At 29.3% G+C, this 21,476-nt stretch overlaps 1 protein-coding gene across 5 annotated transcripts in view; it reads left to right on the top strand.

The window, feature by feature from the left end:
* The window catches only part of LOC129963454 (thymosin beta-like), a 32,637-nt gene that overhangs the window by 9,856 nt on the left and 1,305 nt on the right, over window positions 1–21,476 (top strand). Inside the window, exons 1-5 of one of the 5 annotated variants that reach the window (XM_056077829.1) lie at window positions 2,705–3,009; window positions 17,205–17,337; window positions 18,490–18,603; window positions 19,455–19,568; window positions 20,449–20,562. In XM_056077829.1, the coding sequence (XP_055933804.1) occupies window positions 2,992–3,009; window positions 17,205–17,337; window positions 18,490–18,603; window positions 19,455–19,568; window positions 20,449–20,562 (493 nt within the window). In that variant the 5' untranslated portion in view covers window positions 2,705–2,991. Of the gene's footprint in view, window positions 1–2,704; window positions 3,010–10,932; window positions 11,074–17,204; window positions 17,338–18,489; window positions 18,604–19,454; window positions 19,569–20,448; window positions 20,563–21,476 lie in introns of those variants that run through there. The other 4 variants (XM_056077831.1, XM_056077830.1, XM_056077834.1 and 1 more) reach the window with 4 other exon arrangements.

The raw sequence follows: 21,476 nt of genomic DNA, 5'->3' as shown, positions 1-21,476 counted from the left end.
CAACTAGCTGCATTTGCCAGTAATCCCATTTAATATTCATTAACTACTATTATGGGACAGATGGAGTATGAAATAACATATCTTTTATGAACGGTTATGTTTTATCAGATATACTGAATTTCGAAATTGCTAGTGGTCGAAATATGTACTGTTCATCGACGGATTCTGAGGCGACCACATCTCGACGATTCCATCCCATTAAGGGGCGAGACGCGGAATGATGAGTGCATTTCCGATATTCTCTTTGACCTTGGATTTCCCCTATTAGATACTAATAAATGTAAACATCTCCTTTCATCTTTCCTTCCACTCCTATTTTGACAAATTAAACTCATTCTAACGCATGCGCAAAAACGCGAAGGGTTTTACAATCCGTTGCAAAACAGCATCTCCATAAAAAAAAAAAAGTCAAGTTATCATTTATTATAACTTTACTTATATTCAAATTGGTATTGTATCTCTTCATATTAATCAGTTTTAAAAATAAGTTTTCATTTTTTTTTTTAATGAATTTGTTTTTATAAAGCCTATTTGCAAGATTTTATTTTGAAACATGTTATCTCTCCTCATTAGTTCTAAGTACTTATTTTTGATAAACAAAATTGGGAAAAATCTCTTGGTAGAATGTTAAAAAAATTTCGACTTCCTCATTAAAATTACTTTAGAAAATAGGCATATTACTCTAGAATTTTCCCAGCTTTCATTTTTGGAGACATTTACTTTTTTATTTACGGCAAAGAGGGAAATGTAGTGAAATGCTTTCGTAATGAAATTCTTTTGTTGACATATTTTAGTTTGGAATTCACTTTTGTGAATTCAACTATGTGGTGCAAACTGGGTATATTAAAATAAATCATTTTATTAGCATTTTTTCTTTTACTGAAACTTCTAAGTTTATTTTTGCGTTAATTGAAAATTCAATGGAAACATTAAAATTATTGGTATATTTCATAGATTTGAAAACATTTGTTTCAAATATTAGAAAACTTTAATGTTGGGTGGTACTAAAATTTGCTGCACATGGAATTTGTTACTAAATCTATTAAAAGTATCGCTAATAAATTTACGGAAGGGAATATATACAACTCGTGTTTCAAGAATTGCTTGCAAGCATACTTTTATTATGATTTTTAAGAGCTGGAATAGTTTTTCATAAAAATATTTCATGGCCACGCAGGCTTTATCACACTATTTTTGTTATTGATAGATCGATTTTTTTTTTTTTTGTCCAAATTCGAAAAGAATTGTCAAATTTTAATTCATGCAAGACCGACGATTTTTTTTAATTCTTATAATATAACTAAATCTATAAAGAAAATCAAATAATGAACATTCAATTTTAGCTTTGATAAAAATGTCTGAATAATTTTGCGCATACATTGAGTCAGTGTCGTAAATAATTTTAAGCATAATACATATAGGATCTATGTAAAGCATACACATAAGATCTATGTAAAGCAACAAATCCGTTGTTACGACTTGGATAATTTAGAATGAGAGGTCATTTAATTAGATGGCTCAGTACAAATTAAATAAGTGATAAGTGACACTTTAATAATGAAAGTGAAATAAGTGATAAGTGGAGCGGTTGGTGTGTTAATAGAAATAAATGTTCACTAATGTGAACTCATTTTCATTATTAAAGATTATCATAGAGGCTTTATCAAAATGTTAGTATGATGTTTGAGTGGGTTAATATCTGCAGTTACGCAAAGTATATAATTTAAAGTCTTTCAAACTGCCTTAAATTATAGATCATAGGCTCCCAACGGAGGGGGGGGGTATCGCATCGCTCTCCCTTATGATGGATCGTTCCATGGGGAACAGATGCAATTTTAATATTTGGTATGATTAACTATTATGGAAGGGTGCGTTTGAGGAGTTTATTGTAAAGAAACAAAGATTTGGAACTCTGCTGTGTAGATCGTTGAATATAGATCTACCAAATCTGTACATTTCGTTTGGCGCAGCATTGTCAACTTCTTGGCTTCTGTACTAAAATACTTGTGCCTTACCAAATCAGCACTTAATTGTTTCTTGGGGGATAGGTTCCCACAAAGAAAGGGGTTTCGAAGAGTTGTCTTGAAATTAATAAGAAATTCATCCCCTTTTTTTTAAATAACTATGAAACATATTATTCGAGCCATTTTTATAGTACCATTAAGTTCCGAAATTTAAATTTTCAGTGATACTAGTTTTATTTCCTTTCTCATCCATGGTTTTTTTCCTCTTTTGACACATTAAAAAAAAATTGTATTTTACAATAGTTTTTTTTGCTGGATTTATACGTTATGACGATATTAAATACATTTTTCTTATTTGTGTATTTCGTAATCACTGCTACATGGTGTAAATTTTAAAAATAAAATAGACGAATTAGGCCTAAAATATGCTACAATAAATTGAAATCTTTTTTATCGTCTGAAGACTGTATTGCACAATTTCATTTTATTAATAAGGCACTGTGGGAATGTATACAGTCGTAGAGATTGTTTATTTAGATCAACGGTACTTATCTTTATTAGGCATCCCCCTGCAGACCATCTAATGATACACTTGAACTTCGTGCGAAAGTAGGCGTTGTCTAAACCCACGCCGTTTTTCGATCCTTGAAAGGAAACAAACATCCAGTCTTGACCCAAAAGTCATAACAGCAAGGGTCTTCCGTTCATATTACGTCATCTGAGTCTGGGCCCAACAAAAAAAGAAAGCAAATGCTCGCTTGCTCCATTTGCGTATGCAATCTGCGATTTTTACCAAAACCGGACACAAACTTTCTTGCAACACGATTCGATTCTGAAACCGAGAACAAAATATGTCCCTCGTTTAGGTCAGAAGATCTTTTATTTGATGATTCAGTGGAATTTAATGGGGTCATCTAGGTGTTGAGGCAGGTGGACATTCGTCGGTGTTTCCATTTTGATTTTTTTTCTCAGTGAGTTCCAAATTTTTAGGTGAACGCCTCGATTTTTCTCCGTCATATTTTGGATAATGGGAAACGATTATCAGGTAAATTAATATGTAAAATTCATATTGAAGTTTTCTTGTTCATTGTGTGATTGAATTATAGTATTTGCTTCTAAATTTCTGATATGATTACATCTTGTTAAAAAATCAGTAATTAGAACTTGAAGTAATGCGCTGTGTGAGACTTCATATAAATTCATCAATATAGTGAACTTCAGAGCCCTTTGTGGTTAAAGATATGTGATTTAAAAGAAACAATGTATGTATTTTATCTTTTTTATCTTTCTTATAATGTTATGCATTGTATTATAGTATAAGGAGATAAACGCAATACACTTTCTGAATTCATTTCCTGTTTTAATCTTTTGTTGAAAATTGTTTTCAATCAAAAGATCAATTTTTTTTAATCAAGGCTTATATTAAACATTTACTGACAGTAATGCTTCAAACATTTTCACGGAAGAGTTCTGTTTATACATGTAAATTCTGCTACTCTTATTAGCTATACTGATGAAAGCATTTTATGCTCAACTGCGTGATATAAATGATCAAAAACAACTTTATTTCTTTTATCAGATCTGATAAGATGCTGAATGAACGTTTGATCTTTCTTCACATTTTTATGTTCGAGAAGAGAAAAGATAAATTTATCCGATTTTTTAACCTTGCACTTTTGTTTACGTTTCTGTATCTTAAACATATGTCAGAAACTATCCTTAACTTCTGGTACTTGGTAAACTCGTAGTACCTTCTGTCTAGATTTTCGCATGCAAACCTATTACTTGTATTTAATGCTATAAAAATTAAATTTTCATTACATATGCTCCTTGCAAGCATTCTAGAAAATAGCTTATATATTGCCCATTTTTAAGCTCTGCAATAATTGCCAAGTGAAAATCAGAATGAATTTTAATTGAAATATTTCGATTTTAGTTTTTTGAATTAAAAAAAAAACTTAATCACAAACTAGCTTATAATGATTTATATTCATTATGCTGCAGACACCCATTTCACTGCGAAACCAAACTATGCACACATCTATTTAGATACTAAAATTCGAATTTCGGTATCGATACAAAATAGTTTTCGTATAGGTCAGTGCTGCTTTTCGAAACATTTGCTGACTGTTGCTTCCATATCATTCACCTAGAATTTAAACATTTATAGGTTATTTTTGAATTTTATTTAATGCTTGAGTATGATATAATTCAATTAAAGTCGGTTTTATTATCATGAATTCAATTCCGGCATTTAAGAATGTCTTACGATATTAGTAACTTGAATTAAATATAACTCTCATTATAAACAATCGCCTCATTTATAACGTCACGATTACTTTCACAATATCGATATCTGTATAGTCGGATTACCGAGTAATCTCTAATCTAGTTATCCAACCAAATATTTATCGATGACTTCAGACATTTTATACTCACAAAATGCCCATACCCATTATAAACTTATTCATAAAATTATCCTCAATCTAAACTACTGTAATTTGAATACTCTAGTGTTCTTTTGGTTATGTTCTCTAATCATTTAATATGCTGCGAGCATTCTTCTACTCTTATTGGTGGTCTGGGAACCGCCTTAATTTATCTCCCCATCTTATAATAATGGACGGCGAAACGTCACACTTCGCTAAGTCTTTTGTATTCATTTTAGAATCCTATCTTTTGTTTATAGGCATTCATTCTGTGAGAGGTCTCATGATTTGCAGCCACCACGTCGGCCGAGGTCGCTCACCTCTGGCGTCAGGACACGCGCGGAACGTTTTTTTTTTTATTTTGTCGTCTACCTCTTTTCACCTGCCTCAGTAATCTTTGTCCTTGACACTGAGGACATTAATTTGTCCGTATCATGTTCTGACTAACAAGTTTCGTAATATTGCCAAATCTTGGCAATTTTTTTATCAACTCCCAGTTAATATTTAACCCATTCATTCTGCATAGCAATAAACATAGAAATACAGCGTGATTTACCCCTAATAATAATAATAGAGAAGTATTACTTTTAATGGTACATCAATATCATAATGATGTATTACTATATTAATGTCATTTTTTCTAGTAAATGAAAGTGAATATGCTACTCTTCTTTGGTTTTTGTTCCTCTATCTTCTGATCATTAATCTTTCTCGGGTGCATTTTTAATTGAAATACTATGGGTCTTTATTTATTTTTACCTAAAGTATTGAAATTTGAAGAATTCTTTCCATGAAAAGGCTTTTAATTCTGTATTGAAATTTTTTTATCATTCCATTCACACTTTCTCTTCGTCAGTAAGTTTTCTGTAAAATTTTAAACACATTGAATTAATATTCTTTTATTTAACAACTTACGAGTTTGACACAATATTGTTTAAACAAGAGCATGAATCTCTGACTTTTTTGCTCTATAACATTGAAATGCAAAATAATCATTTGCATTTCATAATCATTAACTTGCATGCGTCTCAAAAACTTCTTGAACGTTATATATCTTTTAAGTGCATAAGTATTTTTCTATTGCTGATATAGTCCTAAATTGCGTTGCGCCTCATACATTTTAGTTCCAACTTCAGTTTTAATTGAACAAATAGTACGTTTCCACATATTTGCATTGTGCAAAGAAACTGGTACTTTACTTGATATTTAACTATTTTTTTTCTCCTGCTCCTCATCATATCTAATTTTATTTCTTGAATATATTTTTAAATCTTGAACAAAATTACAGTTGTGTTAAATGTTTTTCGAAAATGGAGAATAGCAGAGAGAATGTGATCATATTGACGAAAATGGTCCAGTGATTGGGGCCAAGGACAGATCTTTTGGTTTTCTTTATTGTTTGAAATATATAGATTTGTCAGTGCTAATGATTATTCTTATTAATAAATTCAAGAAAAAAATGTTCTTTATCATGTTACTTTTAATTGTTTTATTTTTTAACTGTAGATAAAATATAATAACAATTATCTTGCTTCATTTTCGCGGGATTCGTCGAAAGCAGCAAGTTTTAGAGCTAAAATGCTGAATTTCTCTATCCATTTAAAAAATATTTATAAATGAGCTAAAGTGACGTGATATCTTATATAGATTGATGATGCTGGATTTAAAAAAAAAAAAGTGAACTGGACCGGATATGAATATAATTCTTCAGATTATACAAAATTTTATTTACAAGTGTATATTACCTAATTAAAAATTATAATATGAATTTCATTTTTTGATAAGATTTCATGAAAATTTAACTTGTTCTCGTATGGAATTCTCCAAAAAAACATTAATGCAGATTAATTAACATTTAATTTTGCTAATTATTCAATTACATATGATATAATTTAATCATTTAATTTCTGATTAAATTATTCTTCCTGCGATCCAATGAAATATCTGATTTAACACATTTGTTTGGCTATCTATTTTTATCCTATGGCCGTTTCTGACCCATATGTAGCTTCTCAATTTGTAATTCAGAAAATTTGACCACTTTACCAGTGTTGTCGAATTTGACATTCATTTCCTGTTTGTGAACACATGTAATTGGATTCAATCTTTACAAGGTTACAACTGCTTAATGTTTGCTCAAAACAAACATCCCATTTATCTTGTGTATTTAATGGCTGTCGCTTATTTACTATCCGTTACTCACTGTCAGCTTACTGCTGATGAAAAAAAAAGGGTAATCGTGACATACCTGTCTAAAGATAAGTGAAATTCTTTGTTGTCACATGTATTGACAGTGCTTGTCATGACAATCACATCATTACATTTCAAAGTCGAAAACGCGTGAAAGCCAACTGAAAGCGCGTTCCATCTGATTTATTTTGGAGATGATACTTGTATAGATTAGTTTCTACGAGTTCACTAAAAGTGAACGCAGTTTTCAAAAGAAGCGGATGCCATCTAGCTGAACTAAGCCGATTTCCGCACCCGCCATTTCCTGAGGCGTAACGTCGAATGTCGAATCACCTGTGTTTCGAATTTTGAATTTTTCCCAAGAATAGCGGGACACGCTTCGTTTGTGTTAAAAGGACAGACGAGCAATTTTAGGGTATAAATTGAGCTTATTTATTGCAACTATGTCTTATTTAGCTCTATTTCCATAGACAAGATTGTGAATTGGCTACGTTTATCTGCAGCCATTTATTCATTTTTCAAAATGAATGTCACATTGAGCATGCCATTATGGCATCTTAACAAAAAGATTGCTTGGATGGTTCTGATGTTTGATTAGTTACCCTAAAGTTAGCATAGTTTTCTCTTCGAAATTTCAAAGATAATCCATTTAACTCTTTCGCATTCATTCTGGTATTTTAAGTATTTTTGTGTGGTAAATTGAATGTAAAAAAGTGCCTATTGAATCTTCTGCTTGTTTTGTATCTTTTATCGAACGTTTAAAAGTTTCTTTTTTGATTAATTCTTTTGTACGGAGTAAAATTTAAATATTTTACTGATAAATGTTCTATTTATCATGCATTAAATTGATTATCCAAAAGCATATATTTGTGAAGACGAACTTAGCATGCGTTTTCTTAATTATTCATTTAAATCTCGTTTTCTTCGTAGTTCTAATACTTAATCTATATCAGCGTTTTGATTCTAAGAATCGCTAATATAAATATACGAATGTATACGTCACTGATTAATAAATCACTTACTATAAAAACATTAAAATATCTTGTTTATGAAGCAAAAATTACTATCTAATTGTCATAGTATAGAAGATTCAAGCACGATGTCTAGATTTTTTTTAAATGAATTTTTAACATTGTTTTCCACGAAGAGTGAATATCTAAATTAAAATTTGATAGTTTAAACTCAAGTCACTTTCACAATCAGTTTGTTTCTGTACTTTACACCATAGAATTGAATTATATCTGTTCTATGCTTAATACAAATAAGTAATCAGGAGTATCATCAATTTTTTTTCGTACCGTATATTGTTACCAAACATTTATCCTGAACGAAATAAATGAGCTGTAACGGTTACATTATTACCTTCTCTTTTGATACAACAGATGGCGTTACCTTATTAACATCAATGTATATTTCCCATGATCCTTCTTGGAGTTAATTTTTAGATTGTATTCTAAGTGATTGTCGTGTATTTTCATGTTCGTGTTTGTTTCGTCTTGTGAAATGTGGAACTTGGAAAATAATTAAATATCTGTTCCTGAAACTCGTCTATTTTCTGAAATTTCTCAGTCTTCTCAGTTTTAAAAAAATGCTTTATTTTAAACTAACTTGGTCTACTTTTTTATAAATAGTTAGACATGTAATTGAGAAACAATGCTATATTTATAATGTTGAGTGATATCAAAATGTTATCAATTGATTCGCTTGGCTTCGCTTCACGAAAAAGATAAAATTTGGTATTTTTAACCATTATAATTTAAACTGTCACATTTCGTCCCGTTACTCTTTTCATATTAAGAACCTTGCTAAAAGATTTTTGCATAAAACTAGATATTAAAAGTAATATTTACGATGAAGTCAGAATATAACGGAAAATAAGTAAAATGGCTTAAAAGCTGTGAAAATTACTAAATGTTTTACTGAAAACAATGTAAATCCATCAAATTATTAAAATTTTATTTTGGTATTGCTGTTTAATTTTATTTTCCAAATTTCTTTAGGATATATTCTTTAGATTGTCTGCATATCTTTTCAAAATCATATTAAAATCTTTGAGTTGAATATACTTAAAACGCTTCAGTCAATATTTTAAGTATACCTATTACCTTAAATATATTTTTCGAAAAGTAATGCTATTTCTAGTTTATTTCATTTTTCTTTTTGTTTCGATTCTTTCAGAAAGAATTTCTTTTTAGTGCGATTAAATTTGCTGCATTTTTTTGGAACTTGTGTCTGGATCACATTCCAGAAGGAATTTCGTGCCTGTAAATTCGTCTGGGGTTGACACGGGAGAATATAATTTTCTCTTCTCTCAACGATTTCAAACGGCTTCGAGCATTTTATACGGTTCGTTGACTATCATTACTCAGAATCGTCCATGAAAGTTTATTTGTGTGGTCGAAGTCCATTTGGCCATTTCGTTTAAATTACATCACAAAAATAACAGTGTTTCTTTATTTTGTTTCAGAATAACAGTACTTTAATATTATACTTTAGGGAGGGGGGAATAGTCTAGTGTTTCACGAATCAGATTCAAAGTGGTGCATTTTATTGAAAAGAATTATACAAGTTAGGTTCATAAACAATATAACCTAATAAATTGTGACTTTCTTTTCAACATAATTTTAAATGAAATCGACTGGTAATATTACTCTTTGCATTTTCGATCAGATTTTAATTTATTGGGGACGTATTTTCTAATACGTACATAGACCTGTCCAACTTTTTCAAATATATTGCCATTCAGTCAACCTTATGTTTGCACTCCGTGTCCTATATTTGACCTTCCTAAATTCCATGTTTTAAATTCCACCATACTACTAGTACTACTGTTAATTATTTATATGGCATTTATATGTAGATTAGCTTGGAAATCTTGGGTTTATAACAAAATTAGATTTAAAGATAAACTAAATAGCCCCTCCCCCAAATGCCACGTATTGTTAAGAAGGCTCTAAGATTTTACTTCATATTTCTCAGTCTGATAGATGGTTTTAGGTGTGATTAGCTTTAATCATTAGGGATGCCATACGATATTTGTCCTTCTTTTAGTCCCTTGGTTCCTCACCCTCTTCTCTGAGATTAGAAACAAGTGATGCGTATCTGATACTCGTATTAATTTGCAAGATTTGAAACAGCATATCGTAATTGCTGTTTGGTGCTAATTTGATGCAGTAACCTTGAAATGTCTACAAATCGAATATTGTTCGGATATACTACTCGCAAATAAGGAATCACTTGTCAAGATTTATTAAATTTAATAGTTCGGTTGTAAATTAATAAAGCCATTTTGTTTCTGTTTTCCGTTTTTCTTTAACTCAATTTTAAAATGTTCGCTACAATACACACACATGTATTAATTATCTTTCGTTCATTAAATAAATGTCTATTATACGTAATGAAATTTCTCTTGTTATAAAATTAAAGTAAATCAAATAAATTTGAATCGCATTCCTATCGACATTATTGGGTCCTTACAACTTGGACAAAAAAAAAGTACATTCGTCATTGGTCGCCAAAGGAGAACAATAATTAAATCTTCATATCTTGATCATCAACAATGAACGGAGGGGGGACACCAGGATGAAATATTAGTAGTAATAAGGAAGACGATTTGAGTGTCATTTCAGCACTGAAGTGTTGTAAAGTATGCATAATATTTTTGTTTGTTAAAAATGAAAAATGGTATTTTAAAGTTGGTATTGTTGGTGTGTGTTTTTGATTTCAGGATGGTGCAAATGCACACAGATTTGTGGTGTAAAAACAACAAATCTGTAATATTATCGGAAGTTATTGTGAAAATAATTCCAAAATTTCACCTAATTTTTAATTAAAATTAAAAAAAAAAAACATTCTGATGTGCACATTCACATCCTCCAAAGTATGTATGTGCTAAATTTGGTCTTTCCTGCAGAGCATCCAATACACACACATTCATCTATATTATTAGTAGAGATTTGCGTTAATTTTATTTTTAATCATTTTAAATACACTTAAGTAACGAATTCTTATAATTATTGTCCATCATTTTAAATGGATTGTGACAAAATACGAATTTTTGCTTGCTACATCTACCTGACATGATTTAGCATCAACCTGGATGATTTTTTTCACTTCGCTACATTATTAAGAACTACATGATGTACACTTACAATAATCATTTCAAGATTACCGCAAGCTTTATTTTTTCAGTGTACTTCCTTTTTCTGCTGAAGCGTTAATTTCTAAGAGGAAGTAGACGTTGGCTGAACGAATAAAATCAAAAGCGGACGTCCGTTTAGATAAATTTCTTGATTTTGTAAGCGATTTAGGATTTCAACAAGAGAAACGTCTGAGCTTTGTAATATTACCACCGCTTACAAAGAAGTGAAGTATTTTTTATATTTTTTGTTCTCTGCTTTTGTTCTCGTGGGCGCGTTCTCTACGTGATAACCTGACGTACTTTATTACTCAGCCATTGACCTTAACCGAGCCCGATCAGAAGCTATCAGGTGAGCTTTGTGAAGCAAGTTAAAATGTTATCTGTATTTTGTTCTTTTAATTGTCACTTTTTTTAAGGGCTCCGCGATAGTTCATCTATTGACAGTGTATTAGATATTTACTCCTCTTTTAAAAAGGGCGGTGCGACTTTCAATAGAGATAAACACAATATTATTTGCCTCCCAAAGTTCGTGTTCAGATTTTTAAACAGTCATATCTATACTTAACATTTATTGCATCTGAATTCTAAAAAATAATTCTTATTTTATAACCAAGCTCTTAAAATTCATGTTAATTTGTTTAGTCGGTTAATTTGCTGTTGGAATTGTATTTTCATCATTCACATCAATTATCAGATTTTAGTTACCGCTGTAACCAAAGTCCAACAATTCTTTCAAAAACTCTTTTGAGCTTTGCTTATAGAATATTTAATATTTTAGAGCGTTAAGAAAATTGTATTAAATATGAGTAATATGACCAGGGAGCTAGCTATGTTGGAATTTAGAATTTATAATGTTTTCAATAGCACAATTTTTGACCTTAAAAATATGAAATATTTCTTTCACTGAGAGCATTTTTCTAGTTTGAAGTACTAGCCTTTTCAGAATCCCACTTTCAAACGATTTTACTCCCTAGAGTTACCATGTACTGAATAAGAGTTCGTTTCTGGAGTTTTGTTTGGCGTGGTTTTAATTCCTGGTGTTGATTTTCATGTTCTTTTTTAATTGTATTGTAATTCGAAACGGCTTAATGTTTATTGTATTAATAATAATAATAATAATAATAATAAAAAGCTCCTCCATATGTCATTTTATCCTTATTTGGATGAAATCGAAATACCGCGCCAATGCAAAACCGCGGTAGGTTTTCGTATCTGAAATCAATATGTGCTTATTACGCAGTTCAGAAATTAGTAATTGGGGCGCGATTAGAACAGTCTAGTGTAATGTTCTAGATAGTATAATTTTTCTCCCACTGCCTTTGATGTAATTATTTTTCGTGTTAAAACATATAAATTTTATCTACAAATGCACCTACATTTGCACCGTATGTGGAAAGTTTATAATGTGAGAACAAATTGTGTGAATTGAGTTTTGTGATGTCGAAAAAAATTGTCCAGATATGAATATAATACCATTGGTCATCAGAGATTATCGACTTTAGAAATTGGCTTTAACACGTTGACTGTTCGCGCTGAATTTCTCACAATGTAATTCATATGACCCCACTCCCCACACACACGCACGCACATAGTATTCAACGTGTTAAATCGATATCATAGGAAAACGTAAAATATCAGAAAGCGTTCCACATTCAAAATATTTGAGTTAAAATCCTAAATTATCATCTTTTTTTTTTTTTTTTTTTTTTTTTTTTAATCGCATTAGAGAAAATTGTCAGTAATATTATTTCAGGAAATCCAATGTACTTTTTTTAATATATTTTGGATGGTTCAATTCATCAGTGCATTTCATGTGACCAACTATGGTTTAAAAATCAACTATTAATCAAAATTTATATTGCAAAACAAAACTATTCTCTCAACTTGAAGTTTGCTGTAAATGATTTTTTAAGTAAAGGTAATAATAATGCCTAAAAAATCTTTAAATTTATATGCAGATAATTTCTTGGTAAATCTTTGACGTATAAAGAACAAATGAAACGAAATTGCTACTCTGCTGTCAGTTAATTCGGTAAATTAGCAGACGATAAATTGTGTTGATCATGTCTACTTCTCGAACAAATAAATCCCTGCTTCTTCAGACGAAATTAAACGGATCATAACTCAAGGGCAACATCATTCTTCATGGAGCCCGACTCTTTTTCGATGTGGGTCGACTGAGGGTGCGGTTATCTTTCAATCGGGTGATGACCCTAACACACGGAAAATTGTTGGCCCATTTTGGCGTCATGGGTAAGAACTGGCGTTATTATAAATTTTGTTTTGATGACCCGTAGTCTTTGGAAAGCATTTGCGTGTGAACTTTCATGGTAGGTAGAATAATGGAATTGCTTTTCTACATGCGTATTCGAGAGAAACGAAGTTTTTTTTAAAATTCTAAATATAGCTGGGCCAACTGGGGTAGCTTTGTTTTAATTTTATGTGCTATTTTTAGATTTGTAGTTTTATAGATCATGTCGGAAATTTTTTCTTTAAATATGTTAAACGCAATTTTTTAAGAAGTCTATTTAGTTCCCTGCTTTGTTATCGAAATCTCAAATGCGTTCACTAGCGTCACACCCCTGTTGGGAAATTTCTCACAATAATTCTGTGAAATTTAATGACATTTCCAATTGCTTGTTTAATGATCTATATTTTAGGTTTGTGTGAATTTGTAAAGTTGCAGATTAAATAAAAATTCTGCAGATTTGTGAATTCCCTGTAATTGATAATTTGACAAGTTTATACAGTGTTGTGAGTAATATCAATTTTAAAAACTTAAAGTAATTTTGCGTACATTTGTTGTGACAATCTTCTCGGTATTAACAGAAAATCCTGAATTAAAGTGTGAAAAATAGAATATTACTAAATCGATAAGAATAAAATGCCACTTTCTTCCAAAGTATAACCTAGTTTCATAGACAATATATTTGTGTTCAACTCATACTAGTTGAAAAGTTACTTAATCCGATACGGATTTATTTTGTATTTCTCCCCTTGCATCTAAAATATCAGTATGGCTCACACAAGTATAATCTATTAAAGGTCCATTTTAAAGTATTATTAGGGTTGGTTTTGCAATAAACTATTAACTTTGAACATGGCGAAGATACCTGAACCACCATGCTAGGACTTTTGTCCTTGACCTCAGATTTAATGTGCGTCAGGATATTTGGTGGAATCTAGTTTCAACTTGAAAACATGAATCGTACCACCAACCCTCGACATTCAATTGAAACGATTGGTCTGGAATCAAACATATAATAAGTAGTTGTAATTAATTTGAAATGTCATTGTATATTATCTGCCTAGGAAACGGATTTATTATCATTAATATTGCTGCTTTTTTTTTCTGTACGTGATATCAAATATAGCCTGTATTCTACATTCATCGTTTCTCTAGTGATTCCTGTGATTAATTAAAAATAAGACTTGTTTATTTATAAGACTTGTTATTGTTTGATTCATATACGAATTTGCATAATTCCGTGGCATAGATGGTCATTGGCATCCGGAAATTAGAATTTATTTTTCCTTCTAAGTTTTTCATTTATTTCCAGCATTTAAAAACATAACTTTAAAATCTTTGTGATGCACCCCCACCCCACTTCTACATCCTTGTTATTCTATGCCGTTTATCCTTTTGGTGCATGCATCTAAATAAAATTTTAAATTTGGATTCAGAATAATTAACAATTATGGAAGCTCTGAAAAGCTGTTAATAAGAAATTCTCACTGGCAGCATGCACTACTTCAGAAATATTTACCTTTCGTTAAATGTTTTTCCCGAAGTAGTTTTAATATTTTTGTCTAGAAAAGAAAATTCTTTCAGCGGTCGTATGAGCTAGACAACCTTGAACGCCTTGGGGTAAGTCAAGGACACTTTGAGTCAAGGGTGGCTGCATCCCTTTGAGACTAATCCCGGTCTGAAAAAGAAAAGATTCTCATTCAACTTCGTCTGAAAACTTGTTCTCGAGATTATCAGTCTATCATATCTAGAAGTGCTTCACCTCTGTTTAAACAACTTTCTGTGGAATGTACTACTATAATATTTTTGATAGTTTTTTTTAGTATCGTATTTTGAAGAATGCAACTCCTATTTCGTTTTATGAGGTAGAAATGACAATTTGCTTCCTGAAAAGGAAATTTCTTTTTGAAATTCTTTGAAAAATTCACATAAACAATGTACTAAGTTCGTTAAACTGAAGAAATTGCATCTGTCCTGGCAATATGGAAGAAAAGTATTCATTCTAACGCACGTTACTAAATGGAAGCTTAAAAATAATTTGATTTTAAATTGGATAAATTATGGGTTGTAGCGATTGACTTTATCATTCTTAATTTAAAATAATGACTTATTTTGCTGTCTCTTTTGAAGCTCTTGAAATTCTTTCTTCATGTTTTAAAACTATCATCGACGAAATTGAGAATGAAAAAAAGTATTTTGTCAACAACTTCAGTGCGATTCAATAATGCTAAAGGAAGAAAGGTATTTGTGTTGAAATAATGGAATAGTCTCTTTACTGAAGAAGGCTTCAAAACTCGCGAAATTCTAAAAATTCTTATGAATTGCAAGTATTTAGAATATAGTTTTCTTAAAAAAAAAAAAAAAAAAAAAAAAAAAGTTATTTTGTTAAATTTCAACTGTCCTTACTTATAATTTCCCAATAAACTATACCCGCAGGTTTGATTTAAAAAAAAAAAACTATTTTGCCATTTTTTTTTTTTTTTAAATTCTGCGTTGATAATGAAATATTTGAGAAAGTAAATTTGTTTCTTTGAAATGCACTGATATACACGATAAATTAAATAAAAATAGCTCTATTAATGCGTTGTAATTCAGAGTACAAATACTCAACATTTACCAAAGAGTTATTTTACTGTTTTATTATGTTAAACTATTAAGTAAATATAAGAATCTTTCATTGGATTATCCGTATGTCGCTATGTATAATAAATGTCTTCGCATATGTCATTGATTGTAAAGTACGTCTATTTAAAGCATCTTTTATTATAATTTTTTGTGACTTAATTTTATCTGTAAATTGCGATGCTCCTTAAACCTAAAAAATAGACCATTGTTGAACATAAAGTATCAAATTTGGCTGGTAATTATTTCTGTAGCAATAGGGTAATAATTCTGTGGCAATAGGATCATAAAGTAAGATTTTTTTTAAAAAAAAAAATTATATTTTAATAATACTCTTCATTAGTGCCTAGCTGGTTCTCCTGATATTTATATTTAATTTCAATTAAATCATTTAGATAAAATTTCATTTTCGGGATTTCATCAAATTGTGAAATATTAAATGAAAATTTGAATTTTAGTGCAACAATATAATGAGTTGCTGAAAATTAGGTAAAATAAATTACTTTGCACAAACAATTAAATTAATGCCTTAATATAATTTCAAAAAAAAATTGAAAAATTAAACATTTTCCAATTTTTTTTCAGTAAATATTTTTTTAAAAAGTAAATATTTACTGAACTTTAAAATTAAAAAAAATTAACATTTCTAGGATGCTAATTTTATTTCCATTATACAATTTCCCTCCAGCTTATATAATTTTTTAAAAATAGCATTAAATATATTAGTTTTCATGTTTTATTTATTGGATTTATATTCACGCGCGCTGCGATGAGAAAGTACTTTATTTGAAAGTGCTTGATAATTGCTTTAATTAAATTTTAAAGTATTTTATATTATAGGTTAGAAAATTAAACTTATAACATTACAATGCTAAGATTTTCCAGTTTTGTGGTTCGAATCTTTAACCTCCTCTAACTGAAAAATACGTAGATTTCAAATTTACCGCTATTTTGAATATATGTAATGTGACTTGTGCACTTTCTACAATTCGAGGTAGCAAAAGACTACATGTCGATATTTAATGATGTATGGTAACAATTCAACCCATTCACTTCGTATGATACTAAACTTTGAAATATTGAAATTTTAACTTTTTTTCTTTGTGTTAATTGAAGTTGCGCTTTTCAAAATTTGTCGTCGATACTATGTATGATTGACTTTATTTATTTATTTATTTATTTTTTTGTCTCGGAATGTAAAATGGTATTTATTTCACATTTCTATTAAAGCAGTCCGCGAATTTAATAATGTAACCTTTTTAATTTAAAGGTTTTCGATTCATTAAAATATTGAGGATGCACACAATTTTGTAAGATCAAATAATTATAAATTTATAGTCGGTTTTATAAAACGGCAAGTTGTGGATTAAAGTTTTGCATCCATTTCCAACGAAAATATTAATACATTACTAAAATTTTTAAAAATATTTTTAAGTGAAGATTAAGATTGCTTATTGGAAATATTCAAATAGGAACTTCAAATAATTTTATTGGGAAATGCATGTTTTTAATAAAATTTTTGGGATTCACTTAACCCAAGTCACATGGACTCACTTTCATTAATATATATTTTTCTTGCCATATTATTATTATTATTTTTTTTATTACAGAAAATGTCTTCCCCAACAAAGAGCGAGTTGCCAAAGGTACCTACTCCTTTGAAAAACGAGTTGGCACAGTTTGATTCTACTAAGATGAAACATGCAGAAACTCTTGAGAAGAATCCACTACCCTCTAAGGATGGTAAGCTACAAACATAATTTTCTCTCGCAATATCCAACTGGTTATTTTTCAAATTTTCATGCGGTTTTTTTATATAAATCTTATATTAGATAATTTAATCAGTGATTTGCAGTCATTTTCAACGCCCACCCTCTGTATATTATGTATTCTTTTATATTTATTTTTAATTTTCTCATGTATGGGAAAAAAAGAATATAATTTTAATTGTCGGGGGAAAAAATTCGAGCACGAAATTTTGGTGAATTTCTAGATTTTAAATCACCCCGAATTCAAAAAAACACATTTTTACTATTATGTCCATCTGTGAGTAAGATAATTAAAAAGTGTTTTGATCTAGACTGATGAAATCTGGTCTGTACACCAGATTTGTAGATTTTGAGTGAGTTCTATTAAGAGGAAGTATATAAGACGTTAGCTGCAAAATGAAAAGAGCTAGATTAATAAAATTTGTACACAGATTTAACATTTAAATCTGTTTAGATACTTATCGAATTTGGAACTAAATCCGTTAAGGAATTAGCTTTCTGTCGGTCTGTACTTTCACACGCACATCAATGCAATGACTTGAATATATGAATTTTGGAATGCAATTTTGTGACTGTAATTCAAATTCTGTGCCAAAATTTGGATTCAGTGTGTTGAAAACAATGCATCAAAATCACAATTTTTTGGTAACCATTGCTAAATATTAGGGATTAATAGAAAAAAAAATACTAATTTATGCCAAAGATCAATATTTCTTAACTTTTGATTGCCAATGCCATGCAAAGCATGTAGGCTACAATCTTATGCAGGAAGAAGATAACACCTTTATTAGAGAATATGCATGGAAGTTAGGAAGATCACTCCCATTGGTTTAAAGTATATTTAAAATAAATTCTTGGTTGTAAAAAAAAAGCACCTAAATTGTTATAGCATTAGGTCAATCAAATCTATATATAAAAAATTATTTTGGGAAGTAAACTGTAACTGGAGTAATTTATACAATTTTTTTTCTTAATCTCTAAATTTTATTTCTACTTCTGAAGATATAAAGAGAAACTAAATGTACTTCCTATTTTTGTTAATACAACAAATTGCATATTAATCAACTATTCCAGTACTATTGTTCAGAATTCCTCGTATAATTCAAAGAAATTTGCTCATTCATAGATGTCCAGCAAGAGAAGGTCCATAACAGTATCCTACATGATGTAGAAGGATTTGAACGCTCCAAATTAAAATCAACAGAGACCCATGAGAAGACAGTCTTGCCAAATGCAGATGGTGAGCATATTTGGTTTTTATTTTGTGAAATTAATTTTATTCAAGGATTAGCCATTTGTCCCATTCTTAATGCTTCCTTAATATATGTGAAGAATTGCTTCTAGCTTTATTGAAAAATAAATTGTCATTATATTAGTGTCAATAGATTATTGGTGTATTATATTTGTCCTTGGAAGTAAAGGAATTTTTATATTTTTGCACATGTAATTCTTAAATTGGAATATTTTAATTAGTTGCAAAAATTGTTTTGATTCCTGATTAATAGATGTAATAAAAACTTTATATTCATAAATATTACACGGTAAATAATTGTAATTGTCTTTTCATTATAATTGTGAATGCAACCTTTTTTATGTAGTAAATTTTATGGCATTTTCTCACCCAAAATTTACCTGATACTGTAGTTAGTATTATTAATTATGAACATTTTCTCTGTGATGTTACAAATTCTGAGTGCTTATGTAAGGCTCAAGTTAAAAGAAAATGTTGTTTTAGCATCATTTTCTGCTTAATATATATATTCTTGTTTTTTGAAATTTTTTAAGTTTAACAATTTGTACTTTGATTTTTTTTTTTTTTTTTAAATAAATCTTCCGGTTTTCAGAATACTTTTGATTACATATTTTTTAGGTTACTTAAAACTTTCTCTGCTGGCATTTTAATTTAATATAATATTTTCAATTATAATTTAATATAATTGAAATATTTATGTAGTATATAAAATAACTATTTCTATTTTAAATGCAATTGTGTATAATGAGTATACAAAGTTTTCCTGAAAAATAACTGATTCAGCTTTTGCAAGATTTCCTTGAATTCTTATGAATATTTACAAGAATTTTTATTCAAAGATGTAGCCCAAGAACGAGTTCAACAAAACTTCCTGAATGGTGTAAAGAACTTTAAGAGAAATTCTTTAAAGCAAACTAGTACAGATGAGAAAATCATACTTCCAACTCCAGATGGTGAGAAAACTAAATGAAAAGAAAGTGCAAAAACATTATTAACCAAATAGCTTTTGCTTTTCTTAATGGGTGCAGAAAATATTTATAAGTGGTAATCTGCTAAGTTAATATAGATAATTTTAGGCGTTTTTTCTTTCACGAGAAATTATGAACATGGCTTTACAAAAGTGATCAACACATCTAATGTAAATCTACTAATTTTAATATAATGCATTGCTATTGAATTAGTAATGCTTATTTAAATAGACTTAAAACTAAGTAATCAGTGTGCAAAAAAAATACTGCTTGGTGTTATGCACAGGTACTTAATGCTTGCTTCTTAAAACCTAATTAAACATTTTTTCTTACTCATTCTTTATATTTTTACAAGTTTTGTCCTTGTGTTATACATAACCAAAATTTATTTTGTTAGGTTTTGAGAGATTTTCTTTCAGAATGTTTGAATTTATTTCAATAAAATTGCAATTGAAGAGGTGATCTTAAATGGATTTGGCTTTTTTGAATAAAAATGTCAATTGGGCATTTACAATAAATAGTATATTTAGTAAAATTTCAACTAAAATTTAGTGGCAATAGAATATCCCGATATTATATATTGAATTTATATCTGATACTTTATATGAACTTTCAACATTTAAAATACAATAGAACTTCATCTTTATGCAGCTTTGTTTGTTCCAAGGCTTTGTGTTTGTATTCTTGTCCTCTAACCAATGGCTTGAAGCGAGTTTTCAGTGTCATTGTTGTCTATTGCATTATTCAAAAACTTCTGCACCCAAGTGCTTTGTCTTTCCACACCCTCTCCCTACCTTACTGGAACTATCAATTTTAATCAAGATTAATTAGGTATGGAGTAATATTTAATCTTTTCAATAATTAGATGTTGTACAAGAGAAAATTCATCAGAACATAGTAAGTGGTGTGGAAACCTTTGATAAAACTGCTTTACATCACACAGAAACAAAGGAAAAGGCAGTCTTGCCAGGCCCTGAAAGTAAGAACTGAACTTATTCTAACATCTGTTAATTCCATTAAGTCAGAAATTTGGTAAAGAAATGAAATACATTTACACATTGCCTTTTTTTTTTATATGAAGGATATTAAGATCAATCTTAATTTTAGCAAATACATAATTTCAAGTCTGCAATTCAAAAAATTTGTAATTTATCAATTTTAGAAACAAGCTATCTGAATATTCTAAATTTATTAATTACCTCCATATAATTTGCTTTTAAAATTAAATAAAAATCTAACAAAATACTATTAAAAAAACAAATTATTATAGTCTAATTTTTGGCAATACTTCTGAAATTAACAAATTCTACATATTTTTAAGACTGTTAGTTAAACATTTGTTGTCAGAAATAAAAAAAAAATGGTAATTTTTTTTTACTTATGCATTTTCAAAGAACAATGTTTGTATAGTTGTAATATTTCATTTTTACTTTCTAAACAACTAATAAATCTATCAAATAAGATTTTCTGAAATTTTTTTATCCATGAGTAATTTCAGGGTTCTTTTTCCGTCTCCATCTTTAAAAATTGCATATGAAATTAATACTGTAAATGACATTTGTAACTTTTATTTAATGCTCATAATGCAGTTCTTAATCTCTGAAAATATTTCTAATTTATTCATTACAATGTGAAGTATATGTATGCAATTTTTTGCATCGTGGGGGGGGGGGTATTTTTATTAACGTATTTCATGATTTCTTAGAAATTGAAAATGCAGATACTATATACAGAAATGCATGTTAAATTTCAAAAGTTGATGATAAATAAAAGATTTACAGAATTTTCATAATTGCAGCAATAATGGTTCTTGGTGTTTGCTTCAAAAAAAAAAAAATTGAATGACTTTTAATAAATAAAATATGAAAGAACATTCAACAGCTATTTATTGCA

Source organism: Argiope bruennichi, chromosome 3 (genome assembly GCF_947563725.1).
Source record: "Argiope bruennichi chromosome 3, qqArgBrue1.1, whole genome shotgun sequence".
Taxonomy (NCBI): Eukaryota; Metazoa; Arthropoda; class Arachnida; order Araneae; family Araneidae; genus Argiope; species Argiope bruennichi.
The sequence above is the reverse complement of the archived record's forward strand: the minus strand, read 5'-3'. Positions and strand labels throughout refer to the sequence as shown.